The sequence below is a fragment of the Hyaloscypha bicolor genome (assembly GCF_002865645.1).
Source record: "Hyaloscypha bicolor E unplaced genomic scaffold K444scaffold_15, whole genome shotgun sequence".
Taxonomy (NCBI): domain Eukaryota; kingdom Fungi; phylum Ascomycota; class Leotiomycetes; order Helotiales; family Hyaloscyphaceae; genus Hyaloscypha; species Hyaloscypha bicolor.
In genome coordinates this window covers 1,945,161-1,972,651 of record NW_020194517.1, presented here as the reverse complement: position 1 = coordinate 1,972,651, position 27,491 = coordinate 1,945,161, and the positions used below count along the sequence as shown (strand labels likewise).

Sequence of the window (27,491 nt, the reverse complement as noted above, 5' to 3'; positions counted from 1 at the left end):
CGATCGTAAACGACGATCTTAGCAGTCCGAGACGTAGGTCGAGTCCATTTCCCGTCCCGGCAATCTCAGTGTCCCACTTCCCCTATCGCAATGCCAATCCGATAGTTGTTAACCCCCCCCCCCCCCCCCCCCCCCCCCCCCCCCCCCCCCCCCCCCCCCCCCCCAGCCATTCTACCCTCACCTCGAACCATACGATAGTTCCGGGAGTCAAGACGTCGCGCGGGTCGGCCTGATGAAAAGGCGGCCTGGGCTCAATGGTCTAAAGCTCGAAGAGTTGTCCTTGATCTTCTGCAATCTGCATGCGTGTCACGAAGCCAGACTCGCGGTGCTGAACACCTTCTGCCTCGACATAGAAGGGATATCCTCCCCATAGAGCACTCGACTGTGGAACCCGGAAATAGACAATCTCCACCTTTCCACCACTCGCCTAGGCCCCACCTACCTCCGAGGCCTCCTCCTCACCTGGCTCTCCGCCTCCCACTCTTCCCCCTTCCCCGTCTTTCTCCCCGCGAAGCATTGCACTCCCACTCGATATCTACTTCCAAAGCCAGGTCAAGATCCGCGAGCGCGAGCGCGTATTCGGTACCGTGCTACCACGGCGTTGTGCTGGTCTGCTTCTGAATCTCGCCGCGCTAGAAACCCTTGGCTTGTGACTCGATGAGCGAAACTATATCCACAAGGGAGACGGCCGCATCTTCCCTCTGAAGCAGATGGCTTCCCGCTTTGTAGTTTCCAGGGGAGATTTCGCGCTCCTGAGCTCAAACCTCGAGTTTTGAAGCGGTTTCAAATTCCGTTAGAAATCGGTGGTCAAGTTCCTGAGGTTGAGGTTAAGCTTGTGGGGTGGAAGAGAGGGAGATGAAGGTGGAGTGATTGAAGACTTAGATGCAAAATTCCCCCACGACCGCATTTCCTCGATAGAATACGGCCCGGCAGATGAAGGAAAATACAGGACTCGAGCAGGTGCGGCGCAGTGCTATGGTGATTGAGATGAAACGGAACACTCAATCTTGCCTTGCTCTGGTTATAAATACAAATATCCTGCTCTACCCTACAATCTTCAGCCCAGTTCGCTCACATATTTACAACCATTCGATTTTGACTCCAAACTCCGAAGCCATTCGTCCAGAAGTTACATCACTCGCCTGAAAATGTACGCCTCAACCGTTTTCACCATCCTCCCCCTCATTCTTATCCTCTCTCTCGCCATCCCCAGCCCCGCAACACCCCTCGCCCCACACTAAAGAGACAAATAATCCCAAACTCCAACTGTCCAAACGGCCCTTACTTCTGCGGAAGCTTTAATGGATTTCCTGCCGTGGTAAGCACATGACTAAGGTGAAAGTTCCGTAGTGAAGATACAAGTTTTGAAAGAAGAAAGGGGCGTTGACAGAGAAGTAGTTATGTCAGAGCTATAGCTCGTTAATCTATAAGTGCGTGCAGACGCATGGGGCGCAGACTTGTCAGTTGGGGGATTGCATCATGTACGAAGATTGCGGCATAAAGTGACGGGATTACAGGGCATTTAGTGGGTGAGTGTGGTAGAAAGTGGCCTGAAAGGGGACTTGCGGTACGAATGCCCTGTAATCCCGTCACTTTATGCCGCAATCTTCGTATGGTGTGTGAAACTGTGGAGTTGCGAAGGAAGGAGAGGGAGGATACGGTAAGAAGAAGATGGGGAGGGAGAATAGTGTGGATTTAAAATACTGTGTGATTTCGATTTAGGAGAAGAATCGAAAGCTTGACTGACCTAAAGCAGCACTTTAATTACTTTGGTATTGGGGTTTGAATAGTGCTGCTTCGCCATTTCTATGTGACATGAGACGGGAAAGGTAGCAAGGGGGGGGTGTAAAATTATGGCAAGTGCAAGAGCGAGATTGAGCGAACGGAACACGTGGAGTAATATTGATTCCTTATTGTAATTCGGCAGCTTAATTACTTATCGTTGTGAAGTGAGACATCCGTTCTATCAACTATAAAGAGACTGCAGAAAAATGAGAGAAGGCTTGGCAAAATGAGACGATTAGAAGGCAGTGAAGGCATATTCAAGAAAATTTGAAGACGGGATGAGTTGAAGTGCAGTCAAAGGTTTGAGAAAATTTAGGAGAAAGTCACGGTATTTTGTGATGTATGCGCTTGAGAGGTCTTGCAAAAGGGACGATTGGATCGCAGCACCAACAGGTGGAAGGAAACCAGAAAGCAGGTAAGCAAGATCGCAGTTATAGATGCATTGGATTCGGTACTGGAGTCAATGTATTGTAATGTCATGGACGAAACAATCTTTTTTTTAACAACATTATCGACTCCATGATCCACTCAAGATGCTCCCATCGGCGTGCTAATGGCCCTGGCACAAATATGCACTCGCCAATCAAATGGATATCACGGCAACTCTTTCCGTGGAAGTCATATGTGGCTTCCGGACTAAGTGTATCACGAAAGACGAGTGGAATACTGGATCCCCTGAGAAAATACACGAGATCACCTATTTGCTAGGACGCTGGTACTACTGCCCATCTTTGGTCCGTTCTCGTTAACCTCCTCCCGTCAAGAAAACCTCCACCAGTCTCAGGAAGAAGTTCTAACTCATAGGCTATAAATCCGACGAAAGTTGTTTTTTCCTTGGGCGTGAAGTCGTCGTAGCTGGGCCTGCGGCGGCCGCATGTGCGAAAATCGAACCCAGACTCACTCGACAGCCACTCGACGACATCTGAGGATAGTTCGTAGGAGGTAGTGTCAAGCACCTTGCCCAGCTCCGTTATCTCATCCGTTAGACGGCCCCTTGAAGTAAAGGTACCGTTCTGAAAGTCCATGGCATCGCAGCTGAAGAAGTCTCTTATTTTCGAGCTTTGATCCACTTTCTCATCATAATATTTGAAAGGGCATTTGACTGGTTGGCGACGAGGTCTTTCTAGCCGAAATGACAATCTGGAACCTAGCTCGGCAGCCCCTTCTGCCGTTGTTGAGGATCAATATCTTCGATACGACGGAAAATATCATATGAGTTTGTCTCCGAGATGTGTCTCTCGGCAACTATTTGGAAGATCTTCTGATGGTTGATTCAGTAGTCGACTCTGAGTTCGAGGTCGTGAGCTAGCCCGACATGTGCGAAAACCCTATCACGAGGATCGGATCCTTGGAATCCACGACGAGCTTCAAGGATAGAGAGAAGCTTATCAAAGCCGTGCTCCTTTTGCTTGTCTTTGATCCCAAAGCCTAAATCGACTTTGGAGTCTGGACCTCTCAAAGTTCCATTTGGCATTGTTCATTTGGCTGACGACTTCGAACGCGCGTTTCAGGTATGATACAGAAGGTCCTGGCAAGTGGCCAATACTTTCTTGAGCCATGTCATGAAGAAATAAGGTCTTAAGGAAGGAAATGATTCTCCATGGGAATCGTATTTGGCCGAATTGCACTTTCGGATCATGCGACATGACCAACTCCTGCAGTATCCAGATTCTGTAGAACCATGGATGACCCAGAATCTGCCTGAGAACATTGATTCCTTCATCCGGTTTAGGGTATAACACTCTCTTCTGGTAGCAAGACAACATCTTGGTCAAAACAGCTTCAGATGCCTCGTCACGCTCTCCGAGGAAGATAACTGTGTGGTGAGCAATTTCATGTACTCGTCCCATCTGCTGGATCTGCTTTCCTTTCTCTTCATCATCGTGCTGATTAATACACACTCCGTCCTCCCAAACACGCAAGACCCTCCTCCCGTCTCTGAGGTATCGGAGCGCACATTCTAAGTTCTTTGTCACCTGGAGTTGATGCTGTCTATCGACTGAGATGAAATTCGTGTCATTTGCGTCGCCCCACACGTAGGAAAGGGCGGTATAATGTTCGTAAATCTCCTCTTGTGCGTGGTGGAGAGTTGTGTGGATGATTGAGCACTGTACTGGTGCAGAGGTGCTGGTCGGAGGACGATTAGCCGGATGCCATTGGCTTCCGTGATCGGGAGGTACTGATATGGCGTTCTAGCGGCCATGGCCATGATCGACAAGATGGTGCGTGGTATGGAAGAAGTAGATGGGTTGGGATATAGAAGAGAAGAGAAGAGAAGTGAGACTGCAGGAAAGGAGTCGCCTGGAACCCCTGCTGAATCGAACTAATGGGAAGAGATCTTGAAGATTGCTTCGCAGCTACCCAATGTTTGCAAACTTTCGGGAGCTCATTGCTATAGTAAAGAAAGTTTTGAGTCTTATTTCAAGACAAAAATAGATCTAAATGAAAGCTATTCCATAATGCTTTTAACATGTACTTGAAGAGGGATGCATGTGAAGGGAGACGGAACTCTTCGCGAGGGACCACCGTTAAACGATACTTGAGCACCAGGAAAATGGTGCACAACATCGCAACATATAAAACAAAAAGGGCTAGTGGTATGGGCATATTATTCGCAATCTTTGCATATTCATCCTAGCGTAAGGGACATTTAAAAGTAAACGCCATTAAATGTGATTGATATCGATTTGTGGTTGATATCACATACCTTGTCATGTGATTGTTGTCGTGACGCGAATCATCCACGTCAAACGCGACCACACTCCCTTTGCTTGCCACCAACAACTATCGCAGCCCACCAGGCTGCCTTAGCCATCCAGCCGCTCTAGGTGCCGTAGGTAGTTGGCCTGCAATTTCGCGCGCGCAGCGAGCAATCTATCTTGCCTGCGCAGCGTCACCCCCGAATCCTCACTCTTGCTAGCGCAGCGAGCATCACCCTCGTCTCTTTCATGGGTTCAAACAGGCAATTTGACATAATGGCGGATATGCCGAAAGCGCTACTATCCACTCCGACTTTCAATCTACCCGAGGACCTTCTTGAATGTCTCTACCATCTGGAGCCAGCCGATTCCAGCAAAGCGTTCGCGCTTTTCGACACGCAGAAAAACCCTCCAAATCCTGGGCTTTGTCTCAAAAATGGCGGACTAATTGGCCTCCCCCTTTCAGATGGAGACGCCGAAGTTTTCAGAACAGCTAGCCATCCGTTACCCCTCAACAAAGACCCCGAAGCATTCGTGGGCCAGACAACATGGGTGCTACCAGCTGGCGGGTTTGAGATTCAGAACCCCGCATGGGAACCGTTCCTCCGGGATCTAGTAACAAAAGTATCTGCTGGGCTAGGAGTGGATTCGACTGGAAAAGGAGTTTCAGCAGAGTTGCTCAACCTCTCACTTTATAACGAGGGTCCTTTATCCATGCCCGGCCGAGAGTAAGCAATGACTTGGAACCCTTGCGGGGCTTGCGCTCATGATCCTACAGATGCGGCAAGCGGCCTTCGAATCCTCGAATGTTTGGCACACTTGCCATTACTCTGCCCTCCAGGTATGAGGGGGGTGACGTCTGTATTTCTCGTGGAGGCAGACAAGTGTTCGCAACATCGCAGTCTTCTGCGTTTGATATATTATACATTGCGTGGTATTTCTCTCCTGGACGATTTTTTGAACCCTGACTCACGATCTCCTGTTTAGGTTCCACGATGTCACCCGCGAAGTCAGACCTGTTTTAGCAGGGCGACGTCTAGTCCTCACGTACAATCTTGTCCATTCCACATTGGGTCCTGATGTATTAGCGGCAGGTTCAAATAAGTCGGTGGCGAAGCTCGACTTGCTGTTTTCTTACTGGAAAGAAAATGTCGAGGAAGAGACTTCTTTACTTGCTTACCTACTCAACGACGAGTTGGATGACGACAAACTTTCATACAACGGACTCGAAGGACAAGACCTGCGAACTGTTACGCATCTGCGCCAGGCTAGTGAGAAATACGACTTCTGTATATACCTTGCGAGCCTGAAAAGGTCAATTCAGCTCAACGACGAAGATGACGATGACAGATTCCACGAGAGGGAAATAGACCAATCTGGAGCCAAATCGACGCTCGAGCGGGTCGTTGAGCTGGACGGGACCGAGCTTGCGAAAGGCATGTACTTTGAAGACGAGATTCTTATCCAAGAAGAGCCATTCGAAGGTGTCGAGCCTGACGACGAGGAATCCTCCGACACTACTGGTAGCAGTGTCGTGTACCAACGGACAGTACGAGTATAATCTCCATTCTTTGGTTCTCTAGACTAACACTGGGCATCAGGTGGTGCTCATCATGCCCAAGACATATCGAATCAGTTGGTTCTTCACTCCGAGCTTTCCACGTGCCGTAGGGAACTCTTGGAACTGGACGACGGAAAAAGGTACAACATATACACCGGATGTCACCGGGTGGGTCGATCGCCTTTCTGGGAGCTACTTGAATCAGTCAGGTGACTCTGATGATCGAAAAGATTTGGTGGAGATATGCACGCTGGTGTTGGATTCTATCCGAGGATGGAAGAGAAAAGAAGCTCATGGTGTTCCGGAGAAACAAAATCCGCCACCTTTCAGCAGCGCAGATATTGCTCGAGTTGTTGCAGCATGTGTGGATCTCGACAACAAGGATCTGTTCCTGGAAGCTTTTGAATTGTGTCCTTACAAAGTACCCGCCTCGACGTTCAAGTTAGTTGGAGCTGCTTTATTGAGGTACCAACTGCAATCATTACTGCCAAAGTAAGTTCCTTGCCCAACGAGCTCCAGTGTGGTGCCGCTGACATCTGCAAAGACTATCACTCCATATATCAGTATTCAGCGAGCTTGCAGATAGGTTTGATATCATCAACGAGGTTCAACAAGGAGTTACAGAGGAATCAAGACGATCTGGTCATATTGATGTCACTTACCAAGAATGGGTTGTAGCGGAGGCGGATAAAGTAATATCTGACCCGACAGTGACAATAACATCAGCGAGTGATGGGACTATTCTTGCAAATTACTGCAAAACGTTGCCGCGGTCGGACATATTCCAAAAGTATGGAACAGCCTTGGACTTTCAATGACAGACCGCTGATGAGACACAGGGTCCTGCCCGCCGTGGAGAGAAATATCAGATTTACCCCCATGACTCTAGCATTCCAACTGGCCATCTTTACTGCTGGAACCGAGTCACCTCTCCTCCTAGAAACAGCTCGCACTGTGTTCGCTCACGTTATATCACAAATTTTGAATGGATTTAGCCTTCTTGCTCTAGGTGGCTCAGCCCTTCTGAGTCCACCTTCCTTAGGAGTTGCTGAGTATTCTCGCCCTATTCGTCCGCCACTTCTAGCCTTTGATGCCGATCGAAGCCGCGAGATTGCGCTCTTGCTCTGCGACTGTGACATGTTGCAGCTTTCCACCGAACTCAATTTCCTACTCTCGAGTTTAGCAGAAGAGGCAAGGACAATTACAGTTGACTGGTTCGAAATCACGTTCCTACCTTTCTTGAAAACTCTGGGTTCCATCATTCAAGAACTCAATTTGCCGACACAGCATTCGCCCTTTCAGAGCCTTTTTCAACAGGTATTGAGCACGTATGTCGAGCGATATGTGCGACCAGAGCCACAACCTTCGAAAGACTGGTCACGACCGATAGTACTCTGCGATTGTCAGGATTGCCCCTCACTCAACTTATTCTTGGCCAACCCGAAACAGCAAGTTGCCAACTTCAGGGTAGCTGGAAAACGGAGGGATCACATCTATTCAAAGGTTTCCGACACTGGGATCGACCAGCGTACAGACAGAACGAGCTCGGTCCCCTACACGCTTGTCCTTACCAAGAATACAAAATGCTTCGAGATAGCGCATAAGGCCTGGGAGGAACGTTGTATCGGTGCCGGGGATTACCTACAGATCATGGATTCGGAAGTTGGTCTCAAACCCTTCCTCGCTGATCTTTATACCCCTATTGTCTCCCTCTCAATGGTATCAAGCAGCGCTGCTCGCGATTACAGACAATTGTTGCCTCCACCTTTGGCTTCAGGAGGCAGTCATATGCAAGGACTGAATGTCCCACAACCGCTAGCTCTAGTTGCGAACAACATCCAAGGAGCAAGACAACTGCTGGCTTTGCCATCGATCTCGGCAGAATGGTGGAGGTCAATGGCTCAGTCAGGCTCGCACAGCACTACTGGAGGTCATCAGAAGCACCTGCAAGGTACTAAAAGGAAGGCTTCAGAGGTTCTAGAACATGATCCCAAGAGGCCAGCCTCTGAAGTTATTGTAATCGATGAGTGAGTTAATGGAGAAGAATTTTTTGGGTTTCTGTTCAGACTTCCATAATTTTGCGGGAGCTCAAAGAATATAATTACAAGCAATACTTGAGTATCAATTCACGTAGGATTAGACAAAAAGGTACTTTGAAGTTGAATCACAATCTCGCGTGAAGTCGTGTTCAGGGTTTCAGCACGCTACCGTGGGACTATCTCGCTTAACTCGCTTAACGTGGATTATCCCCTACCTCGCTTAACGTGGACAATAGCCGGGTGGTCATTACTATTAGAATAGTGCTCCCTCAAGTTTAGGTAGCGAACGACTAATCCCTCATACCACTTTAAAACGCCTAGTCTAGCATAACCTTCTTATCGCTTTACATTTACCACTAGTCTTACCTATATTCACCTCGTCTGAGACCAGCAAGAGGGGGAAGGCCCAAAGCTACTATATACAAGTAAGATTAGCGACGTCCTCATACAAACAGCTCGTAATGGAAGTGCCAGAGAAACCTACCACCCTCTCAACATTTACTTGTTTTCCAAGACTAGCTCCTGAGATTTGATTAAAGATCTGGTGCCTCGCAGTTCTCGAACCTCGAACCTTGGAGCTAGAATTTCTTGACAACGGATGGTGGTGCTCGTTTAACCGAATCCCCGCACCAAAACACGCGCTTAAGAAAAACACGTTTACGAATTAAAAGGTAACCACTTTATAAAATCCTTTTATCTTTAATATATAGAATTCCCTAAGTATATAAAGCCTACTAAAAATATTAAATTACTTAGATAATAAATATATCTTACGAAATTTTATTTTTAATAATTTGAATTAAAATATATTAATATTAATATAACTTTTATATTATATAATATTATAAAGCAAAAAAATTATATAATTATAACTTTATTACAATATTTATAATATATATATATAAATTTTTTATATAACTTGTTTTTTTAAAGAATTAATTATAAAACTAAAGATTTTAATTTTAAAATTTTAATTATAGTAAATAAAAATAAAATATAAAGTTATATGTTATATTTAATACATAAATTAAGATTTTAAGTATAAGAATTCATGATTATAAACGTTTTTATTAATTAATATTTATATTTAATTATAATTAAATTTTTTATAATAATTTTTAAAAGATTTATATAATATAAAAAGTAAAAGAAATCCTTAATTTTATTTTTGTATATTTCTCTAATATATAACTAATAATATTATAATATTCTCTATATTAAATCTTTAATAAAATTATAAAAATTATTTTATAAAAGTTATAATAAAAGTATTATATTAAATATTATTAATAAAAATAATTTACTTTTACTTTTATATATATAAATATCTTTGAAATATATATTTTAATAAATAAATATAATATTATTCTAAATTAAAAAGGATTTAAAATTATAGAATTTTATATATAAAATACTTTTAAGAAAACCGAAATTAAAATAGCTTTATTATATATATTATTTATAAATAAATTAAAGAAATGAGGTATAAGTTCTTTATTAAGTTATATTTTATAAGAAACTTAAAAATTATAATAATTTAATTTTCTTTAAACTTTTACTTAAATTTTATTAAGAAATTATACTTTTTATAAAAAATATTTTATGTATTATAAATATTATAAGTATTTTAAATACAAAATATATAGCTTTATAATAATTTATATATTAATTAAAAAGTTATATTAAAAGTTTACTCTTTTATATATAAAAATATAAATTTAATAATTATTGTAATTATTGTAACTTTAATATTATTACTATACTAGGTTATTATCCTATATAATTAAATTCTAAATTTTAAATTTTATAATAAACGGATTTGTAGTCATTTAGCTATTAAAGAAATAAAAAATCGCGAAAACGTGTTTTGGTGAGGGACTTCGGTTACACCATGCAGCGCTATCGACCCCGCTAGTCGGCACGCCTGCCGTAAATCTTAGCAAGAAGCTCTGAAGCCGTATCAACGACTGAGTTTCGGAGTGTAAATCAACTTCTCCGTCGATATTATCTATGTGCGGTTATTTCTGAATCATAATCGGACTAGTATCCAGTTCGAAAGGGAGTTTTTGGAACTACTAGAACTACAGAGCGACCCCGCATTCAAGAAACTCCAATTCCTCGCCTTGTGGTCGGATATATGGCACGAATTTATATTCACGAATAATCAATACATGGTACTGGAGCCTTCGCCCGAACTTGTGTAGCTGAGTTCGAAGGGAATAGAGATCCTTGTCTCACTTTTCTTTAACGGTGAGCGAGGGTAAAGTTTTTGGATGCTAGCAAACATCTTTAAGCTGGAAGAGTCAACTACATCCTAGTATATTTGATAGGCCCTTATGTAACCTCCTGGAGCCACTGCCAACCATATAGCCCTCCAGGCCCTATTTCACTGCCTTTGCCAATTTGATAACAGTTTCCGTAGCCTCATCCAGGCTCTCCTTCGGCAATCCAAGAAACTGATTGCTCGTGCCTCTGATCTTCTCATAGTTCCCAGAGTCGTCAGGATAGAACACTCTGGAGAACATCATTTTCGGAAATCCAGCCATATTTCCCCCTTGCATTTCGTTGAGACCTGTTTGATAACGCTCTCCGGAAGGCACTTTGGTGATTGTCCAGTCCGGTGCATTTGTTCCAGTGACACGCAGGACAGACCCAAGTATATCCTCCTGGCTGATCGTGAAAGACGAAACGTAGACGTTCCGGTTCCTGAAGTGCTCTAAGCAGTGCGTCCCATCTCCTTCTGGCTGGACTGGAAGGCTCAACAGAGCAGCGACAGCACGGCCAACCTGAGCGAAGGTGCTCATGCTGACTAAAGTTTCGCCATCATCAAAGAAAGACACAGACTGTTTCTCGAAGTCGAAGCCAAAGGCAAGAGGGTTAGCAAGGCACATTTCGTACCAGAAGCCAGTGTTAACAGCAATGTAAGAGCTTTTGCCCAATTTGGCAATTTCCTCAACAATCTCTCGCTTGGAGCGGAATACTGCGACGTCCCTGTTTAGGTCTTCGTTGGCAGTGTCTGGGCTCCATTCGTTTGGCAGAATCCATGGTACCCTGGCATCCCCCGCGGCCTTGATGAGTTTGGACTGAGTATCTGGCGTCACAAGTTGAGGTAGGGTGATAACTAGGACATCTTGGCCCTGAAAACCGTCGACGAGGGATTGATGATTGTTATAGTCAACCTTTGTGACGTTCACGCCTTCTGGAAGCGGGGTGGTGCTGTCCAGTCTGGTTATAGCGGTGATAATATGCTTGCCAGTTTGGAGCAGATATTCCGTGATGCCTCGGCCGCTATTACCTCCAGCCTATATGGTGCTGTTAGAAAATCGACGGAAATTAAGAACTCAAATTAAGAACTCAAATTAAGAACTCAAATTAAGAACTCAAAGAGTTTCGTTGGGAGACCTACGCCAACGATGGCAACATTTCTCAGTCGATTCCCAGAAACCATTTTTGGTAAAAGTCCAAGAAATTGAAATTGTGGAACGCAAGCTATGCTGCAAAGACACCGAGGGGGAATATCAGTAAATACGAAGGGAGGTAGGCGTGGGACAATCTTATATCTTTCCCGAGCGGAGACCGGACCCTTTGCATATCTATCTAATGTGGGCTCATTAATGGATGCCATTAGTTCCGGACGAATTGTTAGCCCGTATCTCCATCCATCCTATTTCCCTCGCTCGCATTTGCTTCTTCAGGTAATAACCTCATAACGACGGGAAACCCCGAGTCAAAGTCTCCCGGCATACGCCGATCTGAGCACTATCAAGTCTAGCTGCTGTTTCACGGAAGCCTCAGTCTATGCGAAAAAAGGGGCAGATATTTGGGTGGTGGCGTAAATGCCAAACAAAGTGTGAGGGCCTAGTCAAGGAGAGCTATTTGCAGCAGCTTGGCAAGAGCCAGAGTCCGTTTTGGTCCGGTTTGGTCCGAGTTGGTCCGGTTTGGTCCAGTTTGGTCCGTTTGCGGAGGGGCGAAAGGGCCGGGAATGGTTTTGGGCTAGAGCGCCCTAGATTAGAGGAGCAGAATTACTTAATTAGTCCATAGCTAAATCGCAACCACTAAACCTCTTATATTTGCGGAGTTAATCACGTATACCTCCGCCACGGTACATGTTCTTAGCTGTCGCAAGTCACTTTGGTGTAATCTACTTATCACCGTCACCATCATCACTACTGTAACGTTAATCCAAAGTAAAATGATCACGGCTGCTCGAACACTACACTGTAGTTGAGCTGAAGAGCAATAACGAGAGTCCGAAATCCAATATGGCCAGTGCCACCAGTGATAAATACAAGATCGTTCGCCATCTGAGCCGATATGAACAGAAACGAGGTAAATCTAGAAATACTGTACATCTAAAAAGAAAGTACTTTTGTTCGTGAAAGGTAAATACACGTGAAATTAGCCTCAGTGTTATTCGAGTCCCTTCGATAAATTAAGATTATTAAACAAATAATATACGTGCTCGGCGACGGAGCATTTCGACTCCGAGAATTGAAAGGCGGGTTACGACGTCTTGTAAGCCGTGACTTCTGGCACCTACAGGCTCCAAGAAGGGGTTTTTAGTAGTGCGGATGCGATTTCCATCTGGTAGACGTCGGACACGTTTATCTATCATCACCCGTCTATGAAATTGACCATTTTTAAATTCACTTACACCATCTCTCTACTGCGCATGATACTAGAAGCTTCATCTGCGCAATGGGCTCTTCCAAAGGTGTGAGTTTCAATCCAAGTCGGGATATTCCAGATCTGTCTGGAAAAGTAATCCTCGTGACTGGCGGCAACAGTGGTCTTGGAGAAGAGTCTATTCTGCAGCTCGCGAAACACAAGCCAGCCAAGATCTTCATGGGAGCTCGAAGTGAAGCGAAAGCCAACGAGGCGATCAACAAGATCAGGAAAATCATCCAGGACGCAAACATCGTCTTTCTCGAGATGGACCTAGCCTCGTTTGCATCTGTGAAGAAAGCAACCCAACAAGTCCTAGCCACGACTGACAGGCTTGATATCCTCATGAATAACGCTGGCATCATGGCCACTCCGGCAGCTGTCACCACAGATGGGTACGAGATCCAATTCGGTACAAACCACATGGGTCATGCCCTCCTAAACAAGTTATTACTACCACTTCTGGAGAAAACTGCTGCTGAGCCCAACAGTGACGTAAGGATTGTCACCCTGAGCTCTGTCGCCCATACCATGGCTCCAAAAGAAGGTGTGGTCTTTTCCGAAGTTACCTCACCTATGGAGTCTACCAGTAGCTGGACCCGTTATGGTCAATCTAAGCTCGCAAACATCTACTTCACCGCGCAAATGGCGAAACTATATCCGAAGATCAAGTCTGTCAGCGTTCATCCGGGTGTTGTGAGCACTAACCTCGCCGTTTCTGGCCCGTCACAGACGTATAAGTTGCTCAGACCTTTATTCTACTTCTTGAACCGATACTTGTTCACCTCTGTCGGGAAAGGAGCTCTTAATCAACTCTGGGCCGCTACCGGAAAGAGGGAGGACATCAAGCAAGGTGGCTTCTACTACCCCGTGGGAGTAGAATACAAGGCCAGTCTGCTTGTTACAGATACAGAGTTTGCGGGGCATCTCTGGGAATTCACTGAGAGGGAGCTCCAAGATCATGGTTACTGAGTTTGCATTGTTGTGCCAGCGGAGAATACGGTACACCAGAGCCAATGTGAGCCAATACTCCCCCTACTGAGACAGTCCGACTTTCTCTCTAATATGCACGGTTTAGGTAGTGAAAGCAGATGCAGCTATCAGTGGAATTGCGTTAAGACATCGAAGATGGGTTGAGGTTGACGAGGGACCGATATACTGTTGCAGGATATCTTATATTTCGGACAAGACCTTTGAAGTCTCAGATTACAAAAACGCTATGGCTCAGGATTATGGGATATATTAAAATAAATTTTCTTAGCAGACGTTTCCAAGATTCTCTCAAGTTCCACTTCGCCATCGCCGTCATTGTCATCACTCATCGTTTCTACTGACTTCTCCTTTTGCTGTTTCTCTTCCGGCTCTTCTACACCCTGGCCGGATGTGAAGAGTCATAGACCAACTCCCCCTGCTGTGGTAGATCGGCAGAGCCAGGGCGACGCATTGAATCTTTGAACTATCGCCACTACTTCGGCGGCTTGCTGTCTTCTACCATCCTCTCGTAGAGTGAGATATCCTTGATCAATGCCCTTGCCACCCTCCGTAGCAGTGAAAAGGCAAGGACATATCCGGATGGGAGGTCTCTAACCTTTTACAGCTGGGTATTGGCAGCCTCAATGACGGCCTTGTGATCCTGGACATATCCTTAGACTTCATGGCCCGTGGACCGCAATCGGACCAAAAGGGTATCGATGGATTTCTCGGATCCAACGGCGTCGATAATGATTGCAATTGTTGACAATGTGTAAGTGGTGACGATATGACGATATACTTCATCTCTCGACCTTTTGCCGCATATGTTTGCAGCAGGCGATGAGTCAACCGATTCAGAGCCGCATCGAGATCTGGTCCAATATTCCTCAATGTACTGGGGGACAGAGTATATATGATGCGTGATGGCGTGTCAGCTATTGCGCTGAGGTGGATGGTAATACTTGACATCGCAAAGCGATAAAACGACGTGAGGATACTGACATGAGTGCGGTCTCTGAAGAAGGATGAAATTTCTATCCGTGCTTAATGAGGCTAACCCAAGTTGAGGCTTCTTAGAGCCTGCAGGGTTTCTTACTTACAAAGGAGAACGTTTTTTCATGCCTTAGGTAACAAATTGAGCGGGTTAAAGAATTATTCGGCGTCGTGACATCCCTTGTTGACCTGACGCATGCGGGTTATACGGAAAGCCGTAAGTACAGAAAGCTATAAGGATCAAAAGACCAAGCAAGCATACGACTTACGACTTATGACTTATGACTCGGCACGGGCTCACCCCACCAAAAATCGCAAACGCCCATACACTATACACTGTGCCCCCTCTCTCTGTACCTCTATACTCTTAAAATATTTACTCTCTTTAATTCTGCTCTCTCTCTCTCTCTCTCTCTCTCTATAAGTATGGGTAAGAGAGGGGGGATATAGGAGAAAAGGGAAGGTGGGGGGGGGCAAGGCAAGGGATCCTTACTCAAAATATGTGTTGCATCCCACGAAAAAGTCAAGCACTAAATTTTTAGTACTTATAGCCTATATTTTAGCGATTGTAGCCCTAAAACTTAGTAATAAGAATTAAAGAAGGAGGAATATTTTAAGTAGTAATAGAGGCACAAGAAGAGGGGGCATGATATGTAAGCGATTTTTAATAAGGTAAAGCATGTATATATTAAGTTATAAGTTATAAGTTATATGCTTGCTTGATCTTTTAATACTTATAGCTTTTAATATATAAGAATTAATTATTCAAGCAAGCTTTTTCACTTGCGACTTATAACTTATAACTTGGTATATATATACTTTACCCTACTAAAAATCACTTATATATTATATCTCCTCTTCTTATATCTTTATTACTACTTAAAATATTACTCTCTCTTTAATTCTTATTTATATTTCAATTATTATTCTCTTCTAAGATATCTCTTTTAAAAGAAAAGATAGTATTTATTATTTTAATTTTATTAATTTTAGCTTATTTCTTTAAATCTTATATAAACGTAAATTGAAAATTGAAATTAAAACTTAAAACTTAAAAGTATAATATAAAAGATTTATTAAAAATTTGAATATTTTAAATTATATATAAAATATAATTATTAATAGTATTAAAATAGAATTAAAATCTTTATTATAATTTATATTTCTTAATTTAAATATAACTTTATAAAAAAGTAGTAAAAGATAAAGTTATATTAATTAAAGAAATAGAAATAAAATAAAAGCTTTATATTTTATATTAGTAATTAATAATTTTTTTTTCGAAAGAAAAGAATTTCTTTAATTCTTTTATTAGAAAAAGTTGTTTTTATAATTTATAATTAAAGAATGTCTATTTTTATTTTATACTAATTTGAGAGTTTTTATTATTTAAACCTAAATAAGAACTTCTCTTCAATTTACGACTAAGTGAAATCCATGTCTGTTCTACTTCTAATACAATTTCTATGCACTCTTGTCTCTTTTTCGTCCTGTTCTCTTGCAACCCCTATATAACAAGAACTCGACTTCCAGAAATCCCTCCCGAATTCCAAGGCCTAATATCAATGTGCCAAATCTTTGCAGCGAAGGGGAATTGCCCACCCATTAATGGCTTGATGATATTGTAAGATTACTTCGTACAAAGGAGCAGTTCAAACACAATCGTCAAGTTCTTGCATTGCGCCAAAATCTATATCTATAAGTTCAAGTAGATAGCCGTCCAGTGCCCTGCACTTCTCCAACTCCCAGCCTCCAGGTCTATAGTTTAGACTAAAAGGAAACCAGCTTGCTCTTCACACAAATCGTCTTCGACAACGTCTCAATGCTCCCACTACTCAACAGCTCCAAAACCTGCAAATTCGACTCAAACTCCCTATCAATGAAGTTCCTAACCTCAATCGCCACAAGCGAATCAAGAGCATAACTTGAGAGTGACCTCGTGACATCCATATCCTCCGCTTCTAGCATCAACACCGACGGCAGCTTGCTCAGCAGACCCCTCTGCACCACCAGCTCTGCATCTCCGAGTGAAGCAGCTGCTTTGAGTGCTGAATTAAACGATACAGTGGTTGCTTCACCCGCAGAGCTTTCTGTGGCTTCCATAGCCAGACGCAATTGTTTGAACTTCGCGTCATTGGCCCAAAACGGCTTCGTCGAGGTCGTGAGCCGCATGCCTGTAACTGTATGACTATTACAAGTCCCTGCCAGTCTGCCATTGATCGCAGCACCAAGTAGTGCCAACACCTCTGTCTCACAGATCGTGTCGGTGCCGAGGTTCTTCCAGACCTCGGCAGCCGCCTTGGGGTTCTCGGCCAAATATCCGGCATCGGAAACAGCTGTGAGGTCTAGAGAGGAGGCCGGAAGCCCGAGTCTTTGTCGGTATTGGACGAATGCGTTGAGAAAGGTGTTTGCGGCTGAGTAGGCGGCTTGCCCTCTGTTTCCTACCGCACCGGCCGCGGAGGAGAGACATATAAAGAAATCGAGATTTTTGAGCGCGTTGTGGAAGTTCCAGGCCCCCCGAACTTTGGCCTCGATTACGGTGGTGTATTGGTCATAGCTCATTTTCTCAAAGAGTACATCCTACCGAAGATCAGTCTAGGTTTCGAAGGAGAATCAGGTGGAGGATACTTACGTTCAGAACCATAGCACCGTGAACAACTCCTTTGATCCCCGGCATGCCAGCCATATCCTTTTGAATCAGGCTATTGACCGAGCTGCTGTCAGAAACATCACAGCCTTTGACGTTAACTTTGACTCCGATAGCACTTAGTTCGTCAATCAATATCTTGACTTTGCAGGAGACGGTTCCCTTTCTGGAAACCAGGACAAGGTTTCGAGCTCCGTGATCGACCATCCACCTGGCCATGCTTCGTCCCAGGCCACCTGTCCCACCAATCAAGATGTAAGAGGCGTCCGAATGGAGGAACGATTTACTCTTGTTCGGAGGAATTGCCTAATTTGGATTCTCATTAGCATAGTCTACGCAGTGTGAGAGGGGAATTAGAGCACAAACCTTCACCATTGCTCCGGCTTGAGGCAGAACAACCATTTTGCCATCTAAATTCGCATTCCGCAAAGAATTAAACGCTTCCTCCACATTCGAGATGGAAAAGATTGTGAGGTGAAGAGGTTTGGTGTTTCCTTGCCTTATGAATTCCGACACATCGATAAGAAGTCTTTCCATCAATCTCGGCCTCTCAAGAGCAATAGAGAGCAAGTCAACCGACATGAAACTGCGATTTTTCTGAAGACCAGCAGTCTCAAATCTCGCATTGGCGTTGCTGTCTGTGTCTTTGATAGCAACAAATCGGCCAAAATTGCTGAGACTGCTCCAAAGATCTCTCATGGTATCAGCATCTGCGGGGACACAGTTGAATACCATATCGAAACCAGATTTAGTGCTCTGTTCATGCAAGTCGAGCGAGATTTGATCCTCATGCAATCCAAATGTCTTCATCAGATATTCTTTGCTCTCGATGCTTCGGACGGTAGCAGACACCCCAGCTCCAAGATTTTGGGCTAGGCAGATGGAAGCTTGGCCCACTGCACTCCCGGCGCCGTGAATCAACACACGTTCCTCGTTGAGCAATCGACCGAGATCAATTAGGCCGTAATATGCCGTGGAGTATGCGACGGGCATCGAAGCTGCATCTTGAAAGTCGAGATCATCCTTGATTTGAAATGCGAATCGCGCCTTCGTCCGAGTCAATGTTGAATAAACTCCATTATCGAGGGAGAGGCATGCGACTCTGTTCCCGACGGCGAGGTTGTTGACATTGCTTCCGGTCTTTGTAACGATGCCACCACACTCTATACCAAACTTTGTTATGTCGATCGGACCGATGTCGCGGGAGTTCATACCAATTGCTTTAACTTCTAGCTCGATCTCATCGCTTAGTAGAGCATCATTGAGTGCCTGGTCGACAAAACGAACCGTTTCTAAGGCGCCTGGCCTTACCATTTCCATCTTTAATGGTCTCCCATCTTGTGTGAATGGTGTATGCTCGAGAACAAAATCTTCGCTGGTCTCCTTGTGCACGTATTGGTTCATCTCTGCATCGGCAACGATGCGAGGAGTTGACAGCACACCCTTCCTTTCCATAAACTCTAACTCGCAGTTTGCTTCTGCTTTTGGACCAAAGACTGCCTGCAGGACGGCAAGGATTATTTGTGTAGAATTAGGGGTGGTAAGAGATTCGGGATCGAGATCCAGAGTTGCGAATTTGAGCGTAGTTTCTGAACGGATGCTTCTGCTTAGTCCTGTGATCATGTTCGCGTCTGGGTTGTTAGAGGAGACATAAGCTCCGCGGACAACCCAGAGGATACCCTCCGTGTTTGCGACAAGCTTTTGCAAGGCGGTAAAATCGGTGGAGGTGAATGATGAGAGAAGTGGTCGCTCAAGCTCGGAGATAATGAGACAGAGCTTGCCGGATGTCTTGTCTATGTTAAGGGTCGCGAAATTCTCTAATGATGGACGAGTTCCGGTCAGGCGTTCCGAGGCCTCTGCTATTTCCGAAGCAATCTGTGTTTGGGAAGCGCCGTCTCCACGGACAATGACCAACCCCCCTGTGAAAAAGTCTGACACAGTGTGTGGCGTAGATGAAAGTCCGTTCGTAATGCCATTCACGATTCCATTTGACAAACTGTTCAAAGGCTTGTAGTTCCCATTTGTTATCCCATTGGAGGTGGTTGACGATTCTGGGAATTGGATGTCAATTGGCTCCCATTCTAATTTATAGCAAAGATCTCTCGCGGTTTCAATTCCAGATGCATTTTCGTGCTCCACAATTGGTGAGACCGTCAGGTCCTTCAAACTAATGAGGACCTCCTCACTGTCTATCGCAGTCGCGAACATCGATCCATGAAAAGGTAATAGATTTGACTGTGGAAACCCGCCTTGGCAGAATGCTTGCAAGGAGTCTCCAGCTTTCTTTGCCAAGTCGGAGATTTTTCTTGAGATCGTAAGGTCGTCGATGGAGGAGGGGAGGTAGACTGGGTTGAGAGTGGTCCGTCCTGCGCCGATTATCGGCCAGTACATTTCGATCAGCTGCTCCAGAAACGCAGGGTGGATGACAGAGTCTGTTTGGAAGGCATGCGGCATCTCTTGTGCAGTATCGACGACCGTAAGGGTAGCCTTGGCGAAGCCGTCGCTTGCTTCACAGTCATTCATCCCTTGGAAACTCGGTCCATAGGAAACACCTAGGCGGGAAAGGGAGTCATAGAACTTGATCTTATCCACAAAAGTTGTCTCGGCGCTTGAGATTTCCGCCATTGTTAGTTTTGGCAAAGGTATCTCACAGTCGGCTTTTAGAGTGATCAATCCTTTGCAATGCTCGGTCCATCCCTTGGAAGCAGTCCACGAATGGATCCGGAACTCGTCCCAACCACCTGAAGAAGTTCCTTCTTGTTGAGGGCGTAATTGCAGGGTCAATTCAACGTCGTTGTCCTCTAGGACAAGGGGAGCATGAACAGAGATCTCGCGGAGGTGGAAGGTGTCGTAAGCAATTTTGCGTAAGACAGCCTTCTGGGACGCAGCTTCGATGGCTATCGAGATAAAGCCTGACATTGGGAATAGAGTCAGGGACTGGATTTGGTGATGGCGAAGCCAAGGCAGATCGTCAACTCGTATGATATTTCTCCACGTAGGTTCGAGGTCGTTGGAGTAATTGGCCAGTGTACCGAGGAGATCGTGTCTGCGCGTTGTTCGGCCTTTGTGTTTCTTGACGACTCGACCTTCATGCCAATATCGGGTCTTATGGTTCCAAGGATATCGAGGTATATCGACCAATAAGTCCGGTTTCTGTCTGAGAAGATTGATGGCGCCGAGGTTGAGGTTCACTCCTTTGACAAAGAGTGTCGAGGCCATCTCTAACGCCGTCTCAACTGCATTGCGTTTTCTAGTAAGAGTTGAGAGATATGAGATTTCTGTACGCCCATAGGCCTTCAAAATTTGCTTCACGGGCCCGGAGAGTGCTGAGTGTGGCCCGATTTCAACAATGTGAGAAACACCAGTCTTGTACCCGTCAACGGGCTGGCACATACTGAAGACAGTCTCGGAGAATTGGACAGATTGGGTGAGATTATCCACCCAATAAGACGACCCAAGACCAGAAGAATCTTTGAGAAGATGTCCAAATAAAGAAGAGTGAAATTTTATTTCGGTCGACTGTGGTGGATCGATCGATTGAAGCTTTTCTCGGTAGTCATCGGCAACGAGGTCCATATGGTGGGAATGGTAAGCAGTATTGACTTGCAATTTCCGAGCGAACCACCGCTTTTCTTCCATTATCTTCTGGAGTTCATCAATCACAGGTTCATCCCCTGAGATCGTGAGACTGCTCGGGCTGTTGAAACAAGCGATGCTGGCCTTAGCTATTTTCGTATTCAGCTGAGCAAGAATGGGCTCGATGTCTTCTTTGCTGGCTCCAACAGCCATCATAGACCCTCTGAGATGCAGGAACTTCTTCAAACCGAGAGTCGCCATCCCTCGGTGGTATGAAATTGCCATACACGAGTCGAGTGACAAGATTCCTGCTGCGTAAGCGGCACCAATCTCACCACTCGAATGGCCAGCAACTGCAAAAGGTTGAATACCCCATGATCGCAGTAAATCCGTCAGAGCTAGTTGTAATGCTGTACAAGAAGGTTGACTAATGTGCGCCTCATTGATAAGTGAATCCACGGCATCTTTATTCATTTCGGCTAAAGATAAATCATTAGTGAAGACCATATGATTCAAGCCAGTGATTCAGACGTACCAAGGAGAGAAAAGGGAGCACCAAGCGAGGCTAAATATGTTTCGCAGGCATTGATTGTTGATGCATAAACGGGATACTGCTCGTATAGTTCCCGGCCCATGTTATAGTACTGTGCACCTTGTCCTGTGAAAATAAACCCGATACGCAAGCCATCAGTTTCGCCTCTCCCAGGTAAGACCTTTCCACTGTTGAGCGCTTGGATTAGATAGAAGGAAGATGTTGTAGGTATCGCAACTCTCCACTGCATTCGCGACCGTCGTGCAAGGGTATAGGCCAGATTGCTCATCAAGTCATTTTGAAAGATTTCGGGTCTCTGCTCGAGGTAAATTCCAAGCTTTCCCATTAATTCTTGTAAAGCATCTTTACCGTTGGCAGACAAGACAAACAGCTTCCTAGACTGAAAACTGGATTGTCCTGGCCCTTCACATTTCTGCAAGAATGGTGCTTTTTCTAGAACGACATGCGCATTAGTTCCTCCAAATCCGAAGTTATTGATGCTTGCGAACCGTTTCTTCGGCCAAGGCCGTTGACTTATTGGCACCTGCATAGAGTCAGATATTGTTGGACGCCTTCAAATGGGCAGAGATACCTTTAGATTCCATTTGGAGAACGGGATATTTTCGTTTGGTTTCTTGAAGTCGTAATTTGGCAAGATAAAACCACGCTCTAACATCATGGCTGTTTTGATCACTGAAATTATGCCTATATTTTGTCAGAGGCAAAAGCATAAAGCTGCGACGCACGACTTACCGGAAGCTGCCTCGAGATGGCCAACATTCGACTTCACTGAACCAATAAACAGCGGATTTCGAGCTGAGCGACCTTCACCAAACACTTTGTGCAATGCCGCAACCTCGATTGGGTCTCCAACTTTAGTCCCGGTCCCATGGGCCTCGACGTAGCCGGTCTCTTTTGGATCGATGCCGGCGTTTTTGTAGACGGATTCCATTAGCGACTCTAGAGTGATGCTGTCAGAAATATTACAGATATGAGTGACAGAAACGGAATACCTTGGGCGGCGCCATTTGGCATAGTTATGCCTGAAGTCTTCCCGTCTTGGTTGATGCCACTAGCAGCAATTACGGATCGTATATTATCATTATCATTTTGTGCTCGATCCAGTGCTTTCAAAACCACAATTCCGCAGCCCTCACCACGTCCATAACCTGTGCCTCGATTGTCGAAAGAAAACGACCTCCCTTCATCCGAGAATAACCTGCGTTTGTCAGTTTCAATCCCCGCCCATTCGCGTTTGAAGCTCAACTCACCGTGCTTTTGACATAGACACCCAAAACTCCGGTAGCATGTTCAAATGACAACCACCCACGATTGCAGTATCGCATTCCCCGTTTCTTATACTTTGGCATGCTTGATGGACGGCGACAAGACTGGAAGAACAAGCTGTATCTAAGGTAAAGCTAGGACCCCGCAAATCAAAGAAATAAGATATGCGATTCGACTGCATTGCAAATGCGCAACCTTGTAGTGTTAGCACAAATCGATAGATGCCATTTGGAGAACCAAGTTGCAACTCACCTGTAGCTTGATACATGGGAATCGTATCTGTGTCTGTGAATGATTGTGCTTCATACTCGGAGAAACTGCCCCCAATAAACACCCCTACGCGTTTCCCGATAATCTCATGCTTGGGCATTCCTGCATTTTCGAGTGCTTCGAATGTGCACTCCAGCAAGAGGCGTTGTTGGGGGTCCATGGAAGTCGCCTCTTGGGATGTAAGGCCAAAGAAAGGAGCATCAAAACTTGCGATGTCTTCACTAAGAAAGTGCCCTCCGACCGCATTGAAGCAGCCACTCTTTCCTGGGTTTGGGTGATAAAAACTGGCATCATCAAACCGCTCCTTTGGAATTTTGGACCATCCACTTCGCGCGCGTGAAAGAAGCTCCCAAAACTCATCTGGGGTCGTAACATTTCCTGGAAGTCGACATGACATGCCCACAATTGCAATTGGCATTATTTTTAGTGATCTGTTGCCTTTTATGTAGCCCTCGGTATAGCCATGTGTGTAGGCATCTGTGTAAAGCTTCGTGCAAGGCCTTCCTTCTCCATTTTGACCATTGTTCTCAGATTCTTCGTGCTCCTCGGTCATCGTCTCCCTGCTGCCGTCTGCGCCCTCCTGGGGCGAGGCCAATATAGTCGCTGAGGGTGCCATTCGAGTCCTGTTGTTGATCCCGTCAGTTCGAAGACACTGATGTGAGTTTATAGAGAAAAAGATTGGGTCTGACTACAGGTCGAGATAGACCACACAGTCTCAGTGAACGGTCAGGGATGGGAGCTCTGGCTGCACTCGATGCCACCAACGGGTAAAGGGGGACATTTGTTTGTAGCCGCATAGAGGGCGTAGAAACTCATCAACAGGTTGGCACGTCTGAACCCCTTGTTAGCTCTCGCCGATGCAGTTGATCCGGCCTCATTCCGTGCTAGCAGATCTGAGCCAGGTAGATCTGTTCACCCCACCAGCAGCTATTCCGAGGAGGAGTTTTCCGGCAGTTTCAAGAAACATTCATATCAGTGATCAGCTGCGAACGGATCTTCTGCTGATCCTCCTGGATCTACCAGTTTCCGGAAGCTTGACAGATCGTCCCCAAGTAGTCGCCGTGCTCATCCTGTCACAGCCTATCACGTTCCTTGATAAGCAACCCATTCTCACCCTGTAATTTGTTCGATGCGTCAAAGAAACATGGACTACTAAGAATGCCATTGTGAATTCGGATTCCTGAAGGGCCCTTGGACCGCCCGTGCAGAAGCCGAGCTCAACACTGCTTGCGCTCGAGCACCAGTCGTGTCACAATCGAGGCTTGGCAGCTCAAAGGAGAACCAATCACAAAAATATACACCTGCACCGTGTAAATCGGGCCAAGATGTTGGGCCAGGAACAGAAGAAATTTAAGAGGCCCGAAAAATCAAAAACAAATGTCATGGAACTGGGAGTGTCATGATCACGATAGGTGGGGTTGATGTTCAAATAAAGTTTCAGCCTTGATGTAATAATGTTCAGCGCCAAGCTCAGCCCCCTTCTTGCGTTTCAATGATTTTCCACTAGGATGACACCCTCGTGTATTTCTCCAGGGGTGACCGGTGAAGAAAGTTTGTTACTGTCAATGTTCCATATCCTGGCGAGCTTGCAGCCCAGGAGCAAAAGCAGCAAAAGTTTTATCGACAGCATGAGATAATAATTCCGACGGGGAACAGAGGTCAAAGTTTCCACGTGTGACAGACCCAGGTTCCGAAAACGGACTCAGGTGCTCGTCATCTTGGCAACGCTCAAGATTTAATCCATTTCTATCTGATTTCCTACCAAAAGTCTGCGCTTTCTTCATTATTTCAAAATTCTATTTCCTGAAAGAAACAAAGTCCAACGATTTAAATCAACATGAAGTTTCTGTGTTTATGTGGAGCCTATGGGAGTGCAGATGTAAGCCACTTTTGGTCCACTATCTATTTATTAAGCTAACAAGTTGAGCAGAAATTCGAAGTCCAACTAGGTAAAAACACCATTATCACCTTTTTATGATCATCGCGCTTACTTTTCGAAAGCTCCGCTGGTCAAGGAACTTCGTTCTGATAACGCCGCGGAGTTGAAGTTTGTCCACGGGCCAGTTCAAGCCTCTCCACCAGAAGGATTCGAAGAATTCTTTGGCATTGGTCCATATTATCGGTTCATCAAACCAGCGCAGACAGAAACAGGCAGCAATGACATCCTCGACAGAATCCGACAATTCCCCAAAGGTGCGACTGCCGAGGATCAGATGCGAGAGTTGATGCGTGGAGGCATGACGGCGGTTCCTGTTTCCGACTTGGATGTTCACAGTAATGAAAGTGTTCAGGAGGCGTTGGATTACTTGTACGCGATAATGGAAGAAGACGGTCCTTTTGATGGAATCATCGGCTACTCCGAAGGCGCAACAGTTGCGGCAACTTTAATATTACATGAACAAAGGAGGTTCGAGATTGAGGGTAGGGAACCAATGTTCAAGTGTGCACTGTTCTTTGCAGGATGGCCTCCCATGGATCCTGAACTGAACAGGATTGTTCTGGCAGACGAGTCTGATTTGATGATCACAGTTCCTACTTGTCACATAAGTAAGTACACCTCCGCCTTGTTACGGTGCTATTTTTGGTTTCTAATTCCTATTAGTTGGCTCTTTAGACCCGTATCTTGCCGGTTCCATGGCACTTTACAATATCTGCGATATGGACAACGCATACCTGTTCGATCATGCGAAAGGACATACTTTGCCAAGAGATAGACACACTGTGAAGGAACTTGGGGATATTATACGAGCTATGAGTTTGGACAATTGAGGCGTGTTGATTAATGTCAGGATTCGTCGCTGCTTGGGCTGGGCGTTGAAGATTTCAAGGGAATTATATGCAGGTATATATCATGATACCAAGGCGGCATATGGGATTTTTAGTTCTAGCATAAGTTTACTTTTAATAGACTGAAGTGTTTTTTGTAATCCACATAGTCGGGTCGAGAGACGTTCTCCCTCCCGGTCGTATCGGTGTAGCAGAATTTGCACGTGATGATATTCAGTGTATCAAAAAAGTAATCAAGGTATTCCGAATATTCATGAATATTCATGATTAGCTTGAATAGAATATAATTACCGCAATGCTTAAATAATTTGATTAGATTAGAATATATAATCATGAATATTCATGAATACTTTGATTACTCTGCACGTGACTATGGCACGTGATACGCTAGCCTAATTAAGTAGAGATCCCGCTCTAGTGTCGCCTTAGCGCCACCTCGCTGCCTAATTACGGAGTAGTGGGTCGAAAGCCTTGCAAAGACGATGCTAGATCGGGAGCCATACCTAATTAGGTTAGTATATCACGTGCAACAGTCACGTGTATAGTAATCAAAGTATTCATGAGTATTCATGATTACCTTAATTAGAATCTGATGAGAATATAATTAGTGGGTATTTTTGATGAATAGATTAGATTACTAGCCAGTATTCTAATCTAATCTATTCATTTGACACACTGATGATATTGAGTCCTGCTTCGTGCTAGGTTTCAATTCAATTCTCTAGCTCCAAGGTCCGAACACTCGCAAAAAAATCTTTCTAACAGGGTGATTCCACTCCAGACATGATACACAGTGAGTCAATCAACTGTGGAGCTATCTGGTGATTCTGGTCCAAGCCTCCCGGACCTCACCCTCGACCCAAAAACGACTACTTGGCAAGTGTTCCTCCGCTGTTTTAGGCGGAGTCGATCACAAAATATGACGCTAACAAACGTTCATGATGAGATTGAAACATGTAGTGCTGATCTGATGCACAGCGCACAAACATCCGCAAAGCCAAGTTTGCCGGGATGAGGTCCATGCAGCGCAGTCCCTGGCGAACCTCTGTGTGGCTTAACTGTAGCACTTGAATGGGTGAGAAACACCGACTTCACAAATTATCGCGTGGTATTGAGAAGCCAGATTGGAAGAAGTTTCGACCTCACTACACGTCCAGTACCTAGCAGCAACTCCAAGGAATCAAGTATGTCAGCGAAGTACGAAAATTTGGGTTCGGCTGGTTCTCCAACTTCTCCAACTTCCCCGAATGAATGGGCGACCTCGGATAATGCGCCCCTACTGATGGGAGAGACTACCTCCGAGGAGGGCGAAAGGACAGAAGACACACCAGAAGCAGAGCCCCAGAAGTCTTCAAACATTGCCGAGTTCAAGATAACTGTCTCTCACTTTTTAGTGAGTGGTGAACATTAGGCTTCCGGGCCAGCGTTAACGGAAAAAGCAGAGAATATTTTCCTATTCTACCAAAAATAATAAACTGCTTCTTATCACTTCCGCGATAGCGTCTCTGTGTACCGGCATCTCACTTCCACTTATGAATGTCTTGTTTGGTAAGCTCAATCATGGTCCAAAGTCGCTAGTCTCTGACTTTTTAGGTGAGCTTGTTGGAGTTTTCAGTGCACTTTACAACCCAGCCTCAGGCGTGTCACCAGACATGTTCATGCAAATCATAAATAAATA

The 27,491-nt window shown here is 45.0% G+C and overlaps 7 protein-coding genes across 7 annotated transcripts; 4 read left to right on the top strand and 3 right to left on the bottom strand.

The window, feature by feature from the left end:
* Positions 1-3,431: 3,431 nt before the first annotated feature.
* Positions 3,432-3,839, bottom strand: K444DRAFT_486839 (heterokaryon incompatibility; the record flags this gene model as incomplete). The annotated part of the gene is made up of 1 exon (XM_024873127.1): positions 3,432-3,839. A coding segment is annotated over one exon (408 nt), but the record flags the coding sequence as incomplete, so codon positions are not given.
* A 930-nt stretch (positions 3,840-4,769) lies between these two features.
* Positions 4,770-6,045, top strand: K444DRAFT_702216 (uncharacterized protein; the record flags this gene model as incomplete). Its single annotated transcript, XM_024888047.1, has 3 exons — positions 4,770-5,212; positions 5,263-5,418; positions 5,472-6,045. The coding sequence occupies 3 exons, from the start codon at positions 4,770-4,772 to the stop codon at positions 6,043-6,045; spliced, it is 1,173 nt and encodes a 390-aa protein (XP_024743235.1).
* Positions 6,046-6,581: 536 nt separating this feature from the next.
* Positions 6,582-8,245, top strand: K444DRAFT_169308 (uncharacterized protein). Its single transcript, XM_024870721.1, has one exon. It carries the CDS (start codon positions 6,778-6,780, stop codon positions 8,074-8,076), a length of 1,299 nt encoding a protein of 432 aa, XP_024743234.1. The 5' UTR covers positions 6,582-6,777; the 3' UTR covers positions 8,077-8,245.
* A 2,081-nt stretch (positions 8,246-10,326) lies between these two features.
* K444DRAFT_581180 (NAD(P)-binding protein) lies at positions 10,327-11,588 on the bottom strand. Its single transcript, XM_024877733.1, has 2 exons — positions 11,491-11,588; positions 10,327-11,386 (listed from the first exon to the last, which is right to left on the bottom strand). The coding sequence occupies exons 1-2, from the start codon at positions 11,530-11,532 to the stop codon at positions 10,466-10,468; spliced, it is 963 nt and encodes a 320-aa protein (XP_024743233.1). The 5' UTR covers positions 11,533-11,588; the 3' UTR covers positions 10,327-10,465.
* Positions 11,589-12,782: 1,194 nt separating this feature from the next.
* Positions 12,783-13,721, top strand: K444DRAFT_640187 (NAD(P)-binding protein; the record flags this gene model as incomplete). Its single annotated transcript, XM_024884468.1, has 1 exon — positions 12,783-13,721. One exon carries the CDS (start codon positions 12,783-12,785, stop codon positions 13,719-13,721), a length of 939 nt encoding a protein of 312 aa, XP_024743232.1.
* A 2,657-nt stretch (positions 13,722-16,378) lies between these two features.
* Positions 16,379-23,642, bottom strand: K444DRAFT_581175 (uncharacterized protein; the record flags this gene model as incomplete). The annotated part of the gene is made up of 8 exons (XM_024877732.1): positions 16,379-17,294; positions 17,347-17,667; positions 17,728-21,416; positions 21,473-22,013; positions 22,062-22,174; positions 22,223-22,429; positions 22,483-22,688; positions 23,065-23,642. The coding sequence occupies 8 exons, from the start codon at positions 23,640-23,642 to the stop codon at positions 16,485-16,487; spliced, it is 6,465 nt and encodes a 2,154-aa protein (XP_024743231.1). The 3' UTR covers positions 16,379-16,484.
* Positions 23,643-24,863: 1,221 nt separating this feature from the next.
* Positions 24,864-25,795, top strand: K444DRAFT_517579 (uncharacterized protein; the record flags this gene model as incomplete). Its single annotated transcript, XM_024873787.1, has 4 exons — positions 24,864-24,905; positions 24,957-24,975; positions 25,028-25,573; positions 25,629-25,795. 4 exons carry the CDS (start codon positions 24,864-24,866, stop codon positions 25,793-25,795), a joined length of 774 nt encoding a protein of 257 aa, XP_024743230.1.
* Positions 25,796-27,491: the final 1,696 nt, after the last annotated feature.